Source organism: Uranotaenia lowii, chromosome 1 (genome assembly GCF_029784155.1).
Source record: "Uranotaenia lowii strain MFRU-FL chromosome 1, ASM2978415v1, whole genome shotgun sequence".
NCBI classification, from domain to species: domain Eukaryota; kingdom Metazoa; phylum Arthropoda; class Insecta; order Diptera; family Culicidae; genus Uranotaenia; species Uranotaenia lowii.
Genome location: NC_073691.1, coordinates 37,097,923 through 37,116,860, shown reverse-complemented (window position 1 = coordinate 37,116,860; position 18,938 = coordinate 37,097,923). Strand labels below are relative to the sequence as shown.

At 36.5% G+C, this 18,938-nt stretch overlaps 1 protein-coding gene across 5 annotated transcripts in view; it reads right to left on the bottom strand.

The window, feature by feature from the left end:
- LOC129740487 (stromal interaction molecule homolog) overlaps positions 1-18,938 on the bottom strand; it is a 57,060-nt gene that overhangs the window by 25,223 nt on the left and 12,899 nt on the right. For all 5 annotated transcript variants that reach the window (XM_055732173.1, XM_055732171.1, XM_055732172.1 and 2 more), the window contains exon 2: positions 15,316-16,436. In XM_055732173.1, the coding sequence (XP_055588148.1) occupies positions 15,316-15,889 (574 nt within the window). In that variant the 5' untranslated portion in view covers positions 15,890-16,436. The remainder of the gene's footprint in view (positions 1-15,315; positions 16,437-18,938) is intronic.

Below are 18,938 nucleotides of genomic sequence, written 5' to 3'. Positions count from 1 at the left end.
TTGGATTTTCGCAACCTCTCCTATGGGTGCACTTTTCAAAAAATTGATTTGACTACAATTTTCACAAGATATTTACATAAAATATTTTTTCAATTTTGTTTAATCTATCATACATTTAAGAAATCCAGATTTGTATCACAATAATAAATCAGCAAGGGTAAAACAATTTTTTTTTTGTTCATCAATCAATTTTATTTTCAACTGTTCAAAATGTGTACCTACATACCGTGAATTTTTGTTATTTTTATCAAAGTGTGAAAAACTATTACTATTCAGTCCTAATAAAAAATCTCTTTTTTATGTCTAGGATATTTTTTGTTCATTTTACCAAATTCAAAAAAATCAATACCTACTTGAAAAACCATCCACTTGCAAAAAGGTTTCGAATGGTTTAAGGGAATTATCAGAAGATCGTATGCCAAATTTGAGCAAGATCTGAGGACAAAAAATGGTTGCATCAGGTATTTTCCGAGACAAATGCTGATCCTTCAGACTCGGAAACTACTGAACCGATTTGCTTGAAACTTGGCAGGAAGGGTCTTTGAGGGCCGGGGAAGATTTCTTTAATAGTTTGAGACCCCTTTCATTCTCTGGAAGGGGGAAGGGGGCCTCTTAAACAAAAGAAACATGTTTCAATAACTCGAGAACCGATCATGCAAATGGAACCAAATTTGGCACGGGAGTGTATTTAATTACGAGAAATATTTCTAAAATGGTTTGATACCCCTCCCTCCTTCCAATGGGAAAATAGAAGATGGGAAGGGGAGCTCCCATACAATTTTTCGCACAATTCCAGAACTATATAATCAAGCAAACGGAACCACATTTAGCATGCGAGGGTATATTGGTAGGAAGAATATTTTAAAGTTGGTTTGAGACTTCTCCTTCTTTCCAGTGTGGAAATAGAAAAGGGAGAGGGACCTTTACAACTTTTTTGAAAAATTCGAGAACTAATCAAGCAAATGGAACCAAATTTGATAAGGGTGGGTATTTGGGTACGAGAAATATAACTATGATTATTTGGGACTCCACCCTCTTTGATTGCGGAGAAACAAAGAGGAGAGGGGGTCTTCCACACAATTTGATGCATTATTCGATAACTAATCATGCAAATAAATCTACAAAATTTTGCATTGGAAGGTATAAGACTACGAGTCTAGTTTGAGACACATTTGTCCTTCCACTGGGGGGTAAGAAAGGGGGGAGGGGGTCTCCTTTTTATGCATTACTCGAGAACTAATCCAAAAAAAATACCAAATTTAACATGGGAATGTATTCGAGTAGGAGAAATGTTTTTTTTATGTTTCGAGACCCATCTCTATCTCCAACAGGAAGAAAAGAGAGTTTTCATATAATATTTTTGGATTATTCTAGAACTTATTATTCAAATAAAATAGCAGAGGGTAATTGAGAGAATTTTTTTATTTATGATTGTTTAAGGCTCCTCCTTTCACTAATTCCATAGGAAGGGGGAAAAAGAGCTCCAAGGCCGTGCGAACGGGGGGGGGTTTAGGGGTTTAACCCCCCCCCCCCCGCCCCCCCCCCCCCATGGAGATTTTTTCCTAGTAAAATTTTCTCCGTAGTATCGGAAAATTACTTCATCTTAAAAGGTGTTTTAAAATAAGTGTTAATTAGCACGTCAGAAGTTTGGATCGCCTCCGGCGGAATTTAGTCTGTAAATACCCTAGGCTTGAGACATTTCATTTTAGGGCATTATATGAGGTTCACAAATTGAAACTTATTTCTTATTGTAAATTTCGATTTGCAATTCAATCAACCTTTTGTATTAAAACACCAAGCTTAACATACGTAAACCCTACCTCGTCTTAAGAATGGGATTTTATTACTAGTTATTATTAATAGTGTAACAAACAAGAAAAGCTTTTGAAATGAACCATTTTAACTTTAAAAATGGAAAAAATGGAAAAAATCGTTTATGCCATTACAAAGGTTATGCTTCCAGAAACCAATTTTAGTCACAATTAAATTTTTGTCCTTGTTCTTCTCAACGCTCAACATAAATCGCCCAAGGCCACAAAATTTACATTTTTCCGAGGTGCAATGAATTTAAGACGTAATTTTGACTAATTTGGGTGCCCTAAATCTTAATATTGAATTTTTCTATAAGCTTTTGTTATTGAAATAACTTTTGAAAATAGGTTAAAATTATTTGAGAAAGTTCTGCACTTTTTGACAAAACTTTAAAACAAAAACATAACATTTTAAAATAAAAGTTTTAAATCAATTTATCAACTTTCTTCAAGGACTGGAGAATATGGAGGTTTTCTATTTGTTTACATTTCCTCATTTAACGAATTTAAAAAAAAAATCAGATAATTTTTAGATAGAAAATCTCATCGTTTTGCCAGTTTCAATATATTTGTTAAATGAAATCAAGTTTTTTTCAAACTTCCGGCAAAATTGTCAAAAATACTTGTACCTGATCATATTTTTGAAAACTGTTGAATTTTACTTTTACGATCATGCATCATCATCATCAACAAGATTAGAATCCGATTTTTCTTAAATGTAGGTTTAATAGTTATCAATGATTGATTACACTTGAAACTGACACATTTCAAAACTCCATATCACCAAAACTAAATGATATAATCAAATTTAAAAAAAAGATGCGAGTTCAGGACGCAAAAATCCGATTCGCACAAAAATGATTTTCCCTTGAGTTATCAATCAAATTCTATAAATAAGTTTTCATAATGGCTAGACGTGTTTAATGAGAAAAAAACCTTCTTAAATGGTGAAAAACCTTTCTTTTTACTCACTATATTTCAATTAAAATTTAAAATGAGTTGACCGAATTTTATTGTAAAGTTTTTTTTTCATTTTCCTAAAAAAGTTAACCGAATTTTAAAGCTATAACATTCAAAATTAAAGTTTTAGGAATATTTTTGCTATGTTTGTATATGTTTTTCAATTTCTAATCAAAGATTCACATTTCAAATCCCGATTTTCTTTTTCAAATTCAAAACACTACAGCAGAATATTTCAATCAACGCTTCAGCTGAAAATATAGAAAGAAAATCTTTTAAAATGAATAATAAATAATATTTTTTATTATTTTCATAACAATTAATCATAGTTAATTTTACTCTGATCTGGCACTTATTTTTTTTTCTCTAAATCTGTGTTTTGGGAGTATTTATTTCAAATTTAAAACTAGATTGCTTACAAATTATTTTGAATAAAATTTCATCAAACATCATTTTGAATAATTAATCAATAAGTTACCGAAAATATCATTGATTTGAAACTTTCATTGTGATTTGATCTAGAACTTTATTTTATCAGTAAAATATATTATTCTTGAGTTTGTGTGACGATTATGAGTAAGAAAATGATGTTAGATATCCATCTTCTTATTATTATGCATTTTTGGTATTGTTATTATTTTTAGCGAAATTTGAATTTTGAAAACCCCCCCCCCCCCCCCCCTCATCTGGTTCCCCTCACGGGATGGGAAAGCGAGGAGAGGTGTTATTAAAAAAACCCTTTTCCCTACCAGTGGGGGATAAGAGAGAGGAAAAGGAGTTCCGCACAATTCTTTGTATAACTGGAGATTTAATCCAACAAATGGAGCCAAATTTGAAAGAAAAATTACTCGAGTACGAAAAATGTGTCTATTTTATTTAAAAGAGAGATTTCATACAGTGCAGTGCCAGGGATTGGGGAGGTTTTATCACATAATTTTTAAAACTTTTCAAGCTTATAAAAACCAATTTTTTAATGAGAGGTTTTTTTTAAGATTTGAGACCTCTGCTTCTTCCAGATGAGAAACGGGAAGAAAGAAAGTCTGTATACCTCGAAAACTTATCAAGCAAATATATGTGAAATGTAATGTTATTTTCTTACGAAAAAAAAACTGTTATGGCAGTTCGTGGACCTTTCCCACATTGCAGGGGAGAAAGGAAAATAAAATCAAGTTCTTAATATCAAATTAAAAACTATTATTGAAAAACAATTTCAGATCAAGTTTTAAAAAAATCATTTCAGATAATCTAGTTTTCTTTGTATTCCAATTTTTTTTTTTTTTTTTTTTTTTTTTTTTTTTTTTTAATATGTCTTTATTTGTACCAATTCATCATTACATTTATATTACATTATTACATTAAATTAGGTGTTCAGTTCAATGATGAACTGTCCAGAGCCCTATAGTTTATTAATCACTTTAATTTATTTATTTGAATTAATTTTGCTGAGTGCAATCATGTATGTTTATGTAGGAGAACATCCTGTAATGTCAAAAAATATTTTAAACTTACTACTAAAAACTAAAACTATCCTAAATTAAAACTAATTATAGAGAGAACGAATCTCTGCGATGGAAGACTGCATCGATTTGCCTCTGAAGTTGGAGATGATTTTGTTGGCCATCTCTTCGATCGATTCAATGCCCGCAATCCGATGAAGATCTTCGGTGCTGTGCCAAGGTGGAAGCCGCAAAATCATTTTCAGAACCTTTCTTTGTATTCCAATAATAATTTGATGTGGAAGCTCTCATTGTAAAGTTATCGAGAGTTTATGTATGATAAAATTATTTTCACAGAATTCATTGATTTTTAGAAGGTGTAGCAAAGCACACCGGGTCAGATAGTACTCTATGAAATTGCTAAAGCGGGGACACCAAAGAAAATTGGAAAATCGTTCTTTTTTATGCCAAATAACTTAAAAATACATGAAACGTTGAAATCTGGTGTTATCTAGAAAAAAAAATGCCTAAAATCGAGTTTCTTGAAATTTCTGTGTTCAAGTGTAATTTAAATAGAGCAAAGGAACAAACAGGCTTCTTTGAAATGTGACTATTTTATAGTGCAGTTTATCTTGTTTTTTTTGCTTTTTTTTTTTCAAAACAACGAAAAACTAGAAATAGGTATTATGAATCAGATAGATGATAAAAATTCAGCAGTGCTAGAATAAAACTGCCAAAAATTCACCATTAATTTCGGTGACACATTCCATTCTATGATTAATGTTTCTGCAGGTCCATGTTTACAAAACGATGGAACCTGATAACGCGCAGCTTTTATTTGCGTGTTCCTTTCTCTCTGACTGAACCGCTTTCGGTTCGTTTGTTTACATCTGTACATATCACCGGAACCACACATCGTCTCTTTGCCTATCCTCCTACTTGTATCTCCTTTCCGTTGTGGTTGGATTCCGTAGCTAACGGATGCCGGCTCGCGAGCGAGAAGAGTCGTCTGCAAATATAATATAATTTAAAACAATTTGCTCCCGGCTTCAGGAAGATTTCCGAACGGATTTGCGCGCACGCTTTTCGTTGCTGCTGAAACCACTTATGACTTTTTTCGTCGGCCGTTTTGAAAACCGCGCGAGTAAATATTGGCCCCCGGCCCGGAGATAATTGCCGGCAGCAGACGACGACGGCTAGTTCCCTGAAAAAAACCACCCCAGACTCCGGTTCTACCGATAGATCAAAGTTTGTTCTGTGATGCCTTTTTTTCATTTTGTCTAATAGCAGCTCGCAGTTGGTTTCGGTCCTATCTCGGAACGTACATGTGTTTTTGTAATTAAATAATTTTTCATGCATTCAGTGCTCCCACCTTCCCTTTTTATTTGCTGCTTAGTTCCCAATCGGCGGACTCGTAAACCATTGGTGTGTGATTTTGCTCAGTTTCGCGGCATTCCACGGCTAGCATCGATGATGATAAGAGATGGAAATTCTTTCGAATCGTGTCTGAACTCGGCAGCGGCGCCGCCATTGACCGGTTGTGTATGATTCATTGGGCAATTTTCGGTTTCATGGGGGACCTTCAACTTCCCACCCACTGGGCGTCCAATTTCTGGAAACCGCTTTGACTGCCAAGGTGAATGATTGTTTCCGCACATTTCCCAACGATCGACATGTGTCCGTCTCGTAAATCTGATGCTGTTAACTAGATAAATAGTTGTTGCGCATCGCCGTTAAGCTAGGAAGCTGAGCGTAATTCATCTGGAACTGACTTGATGTGTGCTGGTTACGCGAATCTTAGCCAAACCAGTTCTGGTTGTAACAATTGTAGATGAATTATTGAGAGCTTGTCGATAAATTAAAACTAACTTAACCCCGCGGCAATTAAAGTGGAAAATCATTTCTCAACGATCTACACTACAGGAATCTGTGTCTGCATCTCATCGTTTAGCACGGATTTTTGGAGCTTATCGAAGCGGATGATTTGTTGGCACCTTTCGCCAACGCATCAGATAGAGTGCCATATCTCCTGCGAAACCGCATTCGTGCGGACAAATTTGTTTTGGCATAACTCTTACGTGGATGAATGGCAACAGACGGCATTTTCCATTGGAATTCTAGGCACTCAAGTATTTTCTAGCGGGGTTAAGCTGTTGGGAGGCAGTTATATTCATAGAGATTTAATGGAACTATTCTAGATCGTATTCGCAGATAACAGTTGAATACAAATAAGTAACATATAGTATTGGTCCTAGATGGTTCCCTTAAGGCATTCCAGAGGCACTGGTTGGACAAGGATTCGGCCGTTCGGACAATTAGTTTCCGACCTACCAGGTAGCTGCGAAACCATTCCAATAGAGACCCTAAAAAGCAATTCGATCGAGTTTGGCGATAGCTATTTCATGGCTCACTTTGTCGAAAGCGGCTGACAGGTCAGAGTAGATGGCATCTCTTTGGAATCCTGAAACAAAACTGTCTTTAGACGTAAACGCCAGCATGTTTGTGGTCATAGAGCGCTTAGGTATAAAACCATGTTGATCATAAGAAAAATATGATTTGCAGTACGAGAAGATTGCGTCTAAAACAACTAATTCAAATCCTCCTGTCGCCTTTCGTGTAGACCGGAAATATGTTGGCTTCTTTCCATATAGAAGGGAACGTAGACACGTTGACCGCAGCTTGGAAGATACGTTTTATAGGGGTTAGCATATGTGATATACAGCACTTCAGGAAGTGGCTGGTATAGCATCCGGACCTGTAGAATCACAATGTTTCAGCTTCACGGATGCTTTCAAGATGGTATCATCATCGACTGCAAAATGTTCAAATGAAGTGCTCAGATGAGGAACGTTTCTTGTTGCATTATTTAACTGTTCTGAGGATATTAAGGCAGAGTCGAAAATACTATGGAATATCTGTGTAAGGAAATTACAGCTTTTAAGGTCCGATGCCGCTGACTTATCATTCGAGAACATGTATGATGGTAAGCCGAATTCTTTCCGTTGATCCTAGATGTACGATTTAGGTTCGGTTTTAAAACCACGCTGAATCAGGATCAGGTAGCTCTGGTAGGACCGCGTACTGAGTTTTTTATAGGCTGAGTTAAGTTTGCGATACTGATTTAGATGATCTGTCCTGCAAAACAAGTGTTCGCTGCCAATTTTGTAGGAACGAGACGAGAATGAGCGCAACGAGCGAGATGCTTAGACCAAGTGGAAAGTGATCTGGCGTATGTGGGATGCCCAAGAAGTTGGAGAACGGTTGCCATGGACCTAGTGAATTGGAGGAATATTTAATCTTCAACAGGTTATATCGTGAGACGGAAAACCATGTGAATAAATCCTCCGTCGTTCTAAAACGTTACGGATTTTAGGCGTTTCCTTTTATTTCGTGCTGCTGGTTGAAACGTATTTTCAAGCAATTTTGCTTTAAATCAAACCTTCTTGACGGGTTTTCGCTTAATGCTTAAAAAACTCTAAGAAGCTTTTTCACCATCTTATTGGATTCAATCACACTCTTAAAGGATAAACAAATAATAAAACCCTTAGGCCTTAATTTCGACGGGTTTGGCAGCGAATTGAATCCTTTATGGATTATAAAAAAGACGGATCAATTTTTTGAAAACCCAAAAACAACTATTTTAAAAACGATCAGAGCTCGGGAAAACGAGTTCATTAAAAAATAATTATCGGTGTCAAATGATACGTTCAAAACGAGGCTGGATCATTCGGCCGAAAGTCATTTGACCGAAGGTCATTCGGCTGATGGATGAAAGTCCGAATGGGTTATCTGGCCGAATAGGCCACTATGCCAGATGGGTTATTCGGCCGATGGTTATCCAGCCGAAGGCTGATGGGCCGAAAGGATGTTAGGCCGAATGGTCATTAAGTCGAATGCCATAAGGACGAATGGCCATAGGGCGAAAGGTCATTTGGCAAAATGGTCATTAGGCTGAATTGGCCGAATGGTTATTTAGCCGAATGGTCTTCAGGCCGAATGGTCGTTATGAATAATGGTCATTAGATAGAATGGTCATTTGGCCGAATGGTCATAGGCTGAATGTTCGTAAGGCCGAATCGTCATAAGGCCGAATGATCGTTAGGCCGATTGTATGCCAGGCCGATAAGAGATATCAACGCATTTTTGCATGTTAAGGCGAATGGCAGTTAGGCTGCATGGTCGTTAGGCCGAATGGTCATAAGGCTGAATGATCGTAATGAATGGTTGCTAGGTCAATAACCAATCTTTAACACCTGTGTGCATGTTAGACCAATGGTCGTTAGGCCGAATGGACGATATACCGAATGTTCGTAAGGCCGAATGGTCATCAGGCCGAATGGCCACTAAGCCGAATGGCCATTAAGCCGAATGGCCATTAGGCCGAATGGTCATAAGGCCGAATGGACGATAGGTGGAATGCACGATAGGCCGAATGGTCGCAAAGCCGAATGGTCGAATCCGGCCTTGAATCCATTCTGCCTAACAACTATGATGACTATTCTGCCTAACGACGATTCGGCCTAACATGCAGACAAGTGTAAAAGATTTGTTATTGACCTAGCATCTATTCATAACGATCATTCAGCCCTATGACCATTCGGCCTAACGAACATTCAGCCTAACTGCCATTCGCCCCTACATGCAAATATGCGTTAATATTCTTATCGGCCTGACATTCGTCCTAATGACCATTCGGCCTAACGACCATTCGGCCTATCGTCCAGTCGGCCTGATGAACATTCAGCCTTACATCCAATATTATTCGGCCGAATGTCCAGGCCCCGTTAAAAATGTAGTATACCATACCATTTGTCATTTTCATTTTGTCATATATTGTTAAGAAGTTAAGGCACAAATGAAAAAAAGCTAATAACAACCATAAAATTTACAACTAAAAACTAACTTTTTATAAAACTTCACCGTTTAGAATGTGAGTCAGTGCATCGTACTTCGCTTAGCAAATATACTTTTGTTCTGTCTAGTAGAGATTTTTTTTCGAAATAAGAAAAGTTAAAGGCGCTGCATTTTTTCCCCCATTGGCGTTGTCCCTCTCGCGGGAACGCTAGGGTCAGTGTTAGTTTTTTTTATACTGGAAATCTACCACCAGAAGTATATTGTGATGTGATGTTAACAGATCCACAGCGAATTGATTCATATGAGTTGTATCCATAACAAGAGGGACAACAAGAAAACTATACCCTATACCCTATACCATAGGTCGGCAACCTGCGGCTCTTTGGATGTATAACGGCTCTTTAGCTTAATGTGTGAAAATTTTGAAAGTCCTCGAAATTTTCTAGAGTAAACGGACGCAACATAAGTTCATTCAATTCAGATAATACTCCCCAAGATTCAAAAAGACACAAAAAATGCTATAAGTAGAACAAACTAACAGCATCTTGTCAGATTGCAACCAAGTTGAGATTTAGAAATCAGTTAACGTTCTTCATAAAAGTCTGATATAGCATTTGGAAGCCTGGAGAAATTTTTCTTCGCTGGCACGGGAAGTTTTCCGTTGAATTTCATTTTCTGATTTAATCGGATAAAAACTGAGCATTTTTTTAATTGTCAAATAAAGTCCTCACTGTTAAGATTATAAAATTGATTTTTTTTTCTTGAATTGAATATTTTAAAAATAAATTTGCTTTACCACCGTTCTGATCAAATATAAATATCAGATGATAATTATAATAATGCTTTGAATACTGATAATAATTGTTTTGTGCATTAAAATTTCTTTCTTAAAAAAAATTGTTTTAAATTTTTCAAATATTGAATTCCATCTCTCAATGTTTCTTTTTAAATCCATGAAAAAAATCAAGTTCTTCGTTCTAATTTTCAACATGAGTTCAAGTGAACAAAATTTTCAAGTTTGTTAAAAAATATTGTTGTAAACCGGAAGCTGAGAGCTGGTTTAATTTTAGAATTTCATGTATAATATGAATATTTTTAGGAATTTATTCGAAGGAGAAACTTTATTTGGTAAAGAAGCATTTTCTTCCATAAACTTTAATAAATTTTCTAACAACTTTTACATCCTTTAAACCTTATTCCTAATTCTGCAATTATTTTTAAAACGTCATGGCTGTTCTAAAAATTGATTTTGATTTCTAAGACTTTATCAGAATTTTGGTTTTGGTTTGTTCAATGAAGTGATGTTCAGAATAATGTCAAAAAACTAAAATTTGAGTTTAAAAAATCGGTTCGTTGAAAAATGAAATACAGCGAATCAAAGCCAAAATTTGTTGTCTATTATTCTGTAAGATTTATTATTTTTATGGGAGATCCGAGATAGCTATCAAAACTTTCATCGGACCCCAGCATATTTCTACATCATAGGTTGATTCTATTCTTGACGATTCCAAAAATCCAAGCTACACTGAAATACAGCAAATCTGTCAAAAATTCAAAGTATTTTAAAAATATTTTTTGGCTGTTTGAAATATTTGAAATTGTTTTGTTTTTTAATATTGAAAAATTAGAATAAATTATTCACACAATAAATCTTATATAATTAAAATTGGTTATCTAACATTTTCAGCCAGGGAACCGCCAACAAAATTCTATAATCTTTAACATTACAAATTTGGAAGTGAAAACTGAGAATTCTTTCAACGAATTAAAATAGCTTAATAAATTAAAATTAATTAAAAGGTGTAAGGAAAGAATTGAACCAAATTTTAAAATGATAAATTTTATCAGGTCATAATGGTAAATCGTCAAAATTTCAACGTTACTAAGCTGTACCCGTTATGAAAATGTATTCATTCAGAAGAATGAAAATCGCTTCCGTTTGCCAAAAACAACGAAAATCTGAGGCGTTGTGAAAAATGATAATAAAACTGAGTTAACATCAGGATGCAATGTATCTTAGCGATCACCATTATTTGTAGTAAGGATAAAATGAATTGCGGCTCTTTGAAACTTGGACATTTCCTTAATTTGCAATTTTTGGCTCTTCTGTCTCAAAAGGTTGCCGACCCCTGCCGTATACCATAGTTCGGCAACATGCGGCTAGCGAGCCGCATGCGGCTCTTTCGATGTAAAGCTGCGGCTCTTCAGCTCACTGCGCTAGTATTGTATATATTGTTGAATAAAATATTCATAAAATCGTGATAAAACTATAATTGATTCTTGTGAACTGGTCCATAAGAAAACTTTAAAATTTCATCAGCTGTAGGAACAAGCGGAAAGGATCAAATGGCAAAATAACATTTTTCGGAGTCTAATTTTACATTTTTTTTGCTGTACAGAGATCACGATTGAATTTATCAATTACGGTAAATGTGAAAAATAACTGTTGTTGTAAAAAAACAAAACTTGAATCAAATTGACCTCGATTGATCAGCAGAAATTTCCATAACCTATCAGAATTAATCATCCGTTTCGGAAAATATTGACATCTTTGACTAAAAATATTGGAAAAACCAACTCAATCTACTCATGTTTGAATTGAAAACCATCATTTTAACGTACGATTGCCTGGATATCGAGGCAAAAGACCCTGTTTTTCCAGGATTGTTCATAATTTTTACGAAATTCCAATTTCCAACGTGTTTTGGCGAAAAAAAATCGCATGCAATTTTTGAAATTGTGAAATAATATTTGAACCCCGCTAATATGCCTTGGTGAAAATCATTTTTTCGTGTGTTTATTTTCCAGCTTTTCTCTTGCGTTTTTATGGGAAATACGAAGATTTTGGCTGGATTTGCCCTGATATTTCCTGGCTTTGAATTTAAAATTGAGAAACCTAATGCTCGGATTTGCCCGGCCTGGATACTACAGAAAAATTCTAGAAAGCCTACTCAATACATAATGGATTAAAAAAAGTGAATAGATACATGAAATTCGAATACAAAATTCCAAAACTAAGAATTGAGATATAAAAATTAAAGTTTGACAGCTTTCCAAACTCCAATCAGCAATGAGAATAAATGAAAATTTCAATTCGGAAAATCTATTTAAAAATCTAATCACATGCTAAATACTTGTTATCAATGACAAAATTTATCTTTTCACCCTGAAGCAGTTTTTTTTTATTATTAAATTGTATGTATTGAAATAAACATGTAAACCTTTGAGTCTTGAAACACATTTAGAATTTCAAGTGTGATATGTGCAGCTGTTATTTAAAAAAAGCATACAAATTTGGAACTAAGTTTTAGTAGCCGACATAATTTTATCTTCATTTTCGATCAAGAGTTAATCACCGTCAATTTTTTTAAATAAATTTTTGTTTTTAAACTTTAAAAGTATCCTTGAACTGATTATGAGAGTACAAATGTACTGTTTTTTTTTAATTATTTGGCGCGAATTTTTTAGCAAGCATTGATAAATAATATACAATAATTGTATTATTTCATTCAATTGGATGCACAACACTGAAGAGTCACATGTAAAAAATAAGATTTTTAAATTTTCCAGATGCATAAAATTCTGAAGACACGTTCTTTTGATGTCATGAACTATGAATATTCTACCAGTTGTCAGGAGCATAATTTTTGAAGATTCAAAATTTCGACTACATGAATTTTAGTTGAATGTTACCCCATACTTCTGGATTTTGGAAAGGATTATCTAAATCTGGGGAATGACTTAAAAAAGCTTGATAATTAAAAAAAAATATTTCCCTTTACTTTGTTATTTTGAAAGCTTTTCTTTGCCAAAGAAATTTTAAATATTCTGCCTTTGTAAATATGTTCAAATCCTTCACTTTAACATCATGCATAGTATTCATTTGAGCTTTATATGAATTTAAAACTTTCTTGACTCGTATTTAAAGTGATAAACATCAAAACATGTTAGAAGAGTTGACGATCCAGAAGAAAATCCATACTGAATGGTTATCAGAAACAGATTAAAAAGAAAAATCCAAGAGTAATAAAATACTTTAATGGGTTTAAAGTTACTTCCGTTAAACTAATGTTCATTGATCATTCATATGTTTTGATTTTCTTCAAAAACAATAAATATTTAATGAGGCTCTGACTCTGACTCCGAAATTTTGAAAATTTGAAGTTTTTGGCTCTTCTGACTCAAAAGGTTGCCGACCTCTGCCCTGTACATTACTGTTAAATTATCAATAGATACTAGAAATTAATCAACCATCATGTGAGATTGATTTAACAATGCAGGATTTTTCAGCTGGAAAATGCTCAAATAGACCGGGGACAGGATTTAATTTTCGTTGGGGAGAGCCATTGCGACCGGTTGTTAGATTTTCTGTAGCATTACCCTACGTTATTTCTTTTTACTACATACCTCCAGATAAACTGCCACTATTGATAAGTGCCAGATGACACTGATTGAGCAATTGTTGAGCACACTTATGTTAGATCCTAAATGCAACTCAATGTTACCTTAGATCACACCTAAGAGATGCTAAATGAAACGAAAGATCCATTATACATATCTACATATGTTCTCAAGCGTAAAACCTTCCAGAAGTGGCATCTAGCATGCTTCAAATGCTAAAACCGTCAACCTTCAGAAGTAGTATTATGTATGCTATGACCGAGATTAAGACCTCTGGCTTAGAAAATACTTAAGTTCTAGCCTTCAATATCTGCAATAATTTAGTCTTTATGTGAGTACAGGACGATGCCAGATATCGCAGCTGTCGATTGCTGAAACAGACAACAAGATTGATTTGAAGGCATCGAACGCGAGTAAAGTGACAGTGCGTGTGCTCGCAATGAGATGGTGAACATGAAAATAGACTGTAAATTTTAATTAATTTCTTCTGCCTGAATTTATTCTTATTTTGAACCTAAATTATTCATACTTCACGTTTAGAAGAACTATCGTGCATGGTTGAATCAGCTATGCGGTTGAAATGTCTGAAGCTGAATTCGGATTGGATATCAAGCAACGATGAGTCAGTCATGCATGCTTTCCGTCCCATACATCATCTCATGTCTTGTTTAATAGCGTTGACGGGTCAGAACTAAACATCCGTATTAATGGATGATTAGATGGATTTGTGGCTGGCAACAGAATTTTCTGGGGTATTTACCTCTTAACTGGTATTATCAACACTTAGGCCGGTAAGACTTTATTGTTTCCTAACTCCTCAACGAGAAAGCTAAATATCGCCGAACACCTTTGGGGACTGACTATAGGGGTTCCCAGTTTTTCAGAATTTTGTGCGCCAGTACACCAAAGCAATGAAAGTACCTGAAATCAACTTAATTATATTTCCAACACAGTAGTTATTCGGCTTAACACAAACTCCAACCCGTGTTTAAATGTTTTGAATGTTCAGAAATTGTAGTTCAATATCAACTGGTAGGCCACAATAACACTTATTCGGTTCAACGACCAGATTATAGGTTAACCTTATCTAATTTCTAGTTTAGTTTTGATTACAAAAACCTAAACTATAACAAATTTCGGGCTGATCGCATTCCGCATGTAACACGTGAACTGATCCTTGAAGCATTACTAACATTTAAGAAAAAATAGAATTGTTCGCGAAACCATTATCTAAACGTCGCATCGTCGTTACACATCTTTCAATCAACCCCAAACGGCACGTGTGCAAAGACACGACACATAATTAGACAAAGCGGCAACAACGGAACGAGAAAAAAAACACAGAATGAAATCTACCGTTCATAGTAAACCGCTTAGGGTGCAGGTTTGTTATTTTTTCCCCTTTCTTGCTATCAACTTGCTACTAACAGTTTAAGTATACGTTAGTTCATATCAACCCTTCTCCCGGTCTTTGTTTGTTTGTGAACGTTAGAATCGCACATAATGATTTACTGTTTTTTTTATTCTGTCATCTAACAATACCCAAACAGTTGTGTAGTCAAGCTGACTGCGGTTTAGAGAATTTGTCGATTTTAATTGCATTTGTTGTGAGGGAACAATATTTTTGCTCTATGGGAACATATGTGTTGGTGCGGGTGCGAAAATACCACAGGCAAGGTGACAATCGATGATCATTCGGGGCAGGTACAACTTATAAGTTGGGATTTCGGGCGATCATCTGTTCAGATACTTTTATGTGAAAGATTCAATTATTGTGGAATTGGTGTTGGAAGCATTTAGAAACTTGGAAAAATAAAAGACAAAAAATAAAACGATAGTCAAAAAGTACATACCGAATTCGTGGTGCACGGCCTGGGACATGGCTTGCGATAGGACCGCATAGGAGTTGCGCGTTTCCAGCATCCGGTTCGAGGGATGCTGATGTTTGGGCATCGTGGACGAGTCTCCGGACGACTGAGGGATGCTAGAAGTTGGACTGCTGCTAGAGGCAGCAGCAGCGGGCGATGCTACTGGATCACCTCGATATCCTGACGAAGCCGGGCCGGGACCACTTTTACCAGACGGTCCAGAACCTCCTCCTCCTCCACCTCCTCGATCATGATGTTGCTGATGCTGCGAAGCAGTTTTCTGCTGCTGTTGTTGTGTCTGTTGTTGCTGCTGCTGCTGCGACTGCTGTGAGTTCGTTTGCCTTGAGCCTGCAGGCTGTTGCAGTTGCTGTTGGTGTTGCTGTTGATGATGAGGCGGGTGATGCTGCTGTTGTATGTCATCGTTTCGTACTTCACATGCTTGCCCGTATACGAACACACTTGACGAGCCGAAAAGTACGGCCAAAAAGAGCAACAGTAGTAGCACGGTGCTTATGGGGTATCGCTTGGAAGCCGCCGATTGCAGGAAGCCACAGCGCATTGCTTTGTGCTTTGTGGACGCTCGAGATGTGCGGATGCTGTGCTATCTGAGAAGTTGATGTGTCTACAGCTTTGAAAGTAGTCGTAGTGCAAAGGTACTGGTACTGAGAAGAAATGGCGCTTCCACTATCATCGAATGATCATCGCCGTTTGCGATCACACTTAACACCAACCCCTTCTTCGGTTTTCAGTTTCCCTTCCCTCTCTGTTGTAACAGAAACGTTTCGGCGAGACTGACTCAGCGCTGCTGCTGATTAACCGCTGCTGGCTGACATTGATCTCGAAACCAGTCACAGTCACAATTGAAGCCACGAAGCTGCGTCGTACAAAAATACTTCCGAATCGATTGCTCGCTGCCAGTCAAAAACCACTTGTTGTTCTGTTTCCAACAATTCCAGACCAAACGAACGGTGTGGTGACCTTCACCTTTCCGGGGGAGGGTGGCGCCTGTTTCACACTTTTGTTGCTTGATTTTTTTTCAATATCTCACACTCAAAAAACTACGCTGCTTACTTGGGGCGCTTCACTAAACAAGTTCGTTCAAATCACTGAAATATTTCCCAAAAAAAAATAAGATCACACTTCAAATCAACCCCCTTTTACCCTCTTAACAGGGAACGTGAGCAAGAATAATGAAACCAGAATTCCCATTAATAACGAACACGAACTTGTCCCCCCAGATTCCAAGTTGCCGCAGCCGGAGATCTTCATCGATTGATCACATAACACACAATCGAGTAACTATTAGTAGCTAGGTAGGTACCCATATACAAGACTAGGCTGAACTGAACAACCCTCGAGGAGGCCACTACCAATACTGAGCTGAGCTGAGTTGAGCTGTTGAGTACACCAAATGAGAGAAGACGGAGCACTAAAACCAAACAGAGAGGGTGATAGACTGGCCGAGAGAACACTACAGCAGTTTCATTCCCCAATCACATTTAATCATTGGGTCCGGCGAATGGTGAGGTGTAATCAGTGATGTAGGATCTTTTGCACACTACTAACTAGGACAGTTTATGGGGATCGGGGAACTACCTACATTTCGAATACGATCGCAAAAAGTCCGAGATTAATAAACGAATCATCTTCCCTTTGGGAAAGCAGCAAATTTTTCTTTGGAACTGATAGTGAGGTGATCCTACCCCCAAGAAGGTAGCTCGCGAAAAATTTGTAGTTATTCATAACACTTGTTGGGATCCGCTAACAACTATTGAGAGCATCTACCTTGGACATCCCTCTGCTAGGTTGTGTTTGTGAACCGGGTGATATGATTAACGATACAGTGTGGGTCGCAATTGTACATTCCGAAGACATTCTGAAGCAACTAAAAACCGATTACTTTGAAGATTGTTTCAACAATTTTTAACGGTTGCCATACAAACGGACAGAAACCACTGCACGCTACTGTTATGTACAGTACGAATGCTATAAAATATTCAATTAGAGAGAATACCAAAAGAGATTGGTCTCGAAGCATGTGAACAGCGATGGCACATATACCGATTTATCGGTATTTATACCGATTTTTGAGGAAATTTTCAACCAAGAATCGGAATGTACCGAATACCGATTTTTGGTAAAATATACCAATTTCGTGTCGAATTTTGAAAAAATGGTTCAGACCAAGTTTTTTTTTAAACAAAACTAAAACTACTGAATCAAAGGAATTGAAGGATTTCCTCTATTCAACTAAGTACAGGGTCCAGCAATTGAACTGCTACAAAACTTTAGGAGTGGTTATTACGAAGTATACAAAACCGAGTTAGATGACACCTTGTCACCTTGTTAACATTATGTCTAAGATGTCAGAGTATATTTTTTGTTAATTTTGCAATCAAGTGTTTTTTTTTTTGTAAAAATAATCCTCGAACCTTAACGTAGTGCTTTGATTGCCTAGTTCCAGGCTGTGAAACGGTAGAAAGACCTATTTCGTGAGTTGTCCAATGAGTGTATGTATTTTTTTTTTTTCATTTTGGCTCGCACTTGGAAGATACCTGGAGATCAGAAGTACCCAAATATAGTATGATGGGGATCGTCAAGCTACAGTGGCGACACCTACCATGGTGAAGATCATCAAGATGCACCATGAGAGAATTTCTTGGCGTAGTAACACCAAATTGGCGATAGATTTTAATACACCAGATTAAAATGCCGTCGGATCTTGGAAGATGATCTTTAGGCCCAGCCTCACAAGATCCTAAGATTTCAAGACCTCTCGTTTGAACAGAAGCAAGAGCGGGTAGAAAGGGCTAAGGCGCAGCTTACGCGGTCCGCGCATGAAAAATTTGGAGAATATCGTGTTTTTGGCCGATGAATTCTTAGCCGTTCAGCGGTTCGTGAAAAAAACAGAACTACAGATTTTGGTTGCCAGAAAGATCACAAACCTATACAAACGTATTAAGGGCCACAAGACAACAGAAATCTGTCTTATTAAAGGTCTGGGTCAGAATCGCCCGTACTTTCCTGGTGAAGATCAACCAAACACCCTGAAGAGGTGTAGATCAATCAATTTACGTATCGAAAATAGTTCTACAGCATGTCCTCAAACTTTGGACACGTCCTAATTTTGGTTTTGGTTGGTGGTTTTTCAGCAGAACTTCACATTGGCTTACCAAGGAAAGAGGTCCTAATTTTTGTGTGGGATTTTTTAGGGTTAATTTCGTGTACGGAGTGGTCGGGGAGTTCGCCGGACCTGAACCCTATGGACTTGAGACCACAAAAACCACCTGCGGTCTTTTTAGAATATGTGCCTTGAGCTTCTGCGGCGAGTGGTTAAGCTCAAGGAAAAAAAATCGAAAGGCGCCAATGGATTTTGAAAATATGATCTGTTTTTCTGTAAATTATATTAAATTTTAAAGAAAAAGTTTTTGTTTTGATCAAATTATTTGTTAGTTCCAATGTAACACTTCAATTGCCGGACCCTGTAGGTTCACAACACATATTAGAACTAAAACTAACCATTTTAATTTTTTATAAATTTCGAACCAATGTAATTGTAGTGCATAATAAGCCTGCAATGCTCTGCGTAGTGGATAGCATCTTTGTCT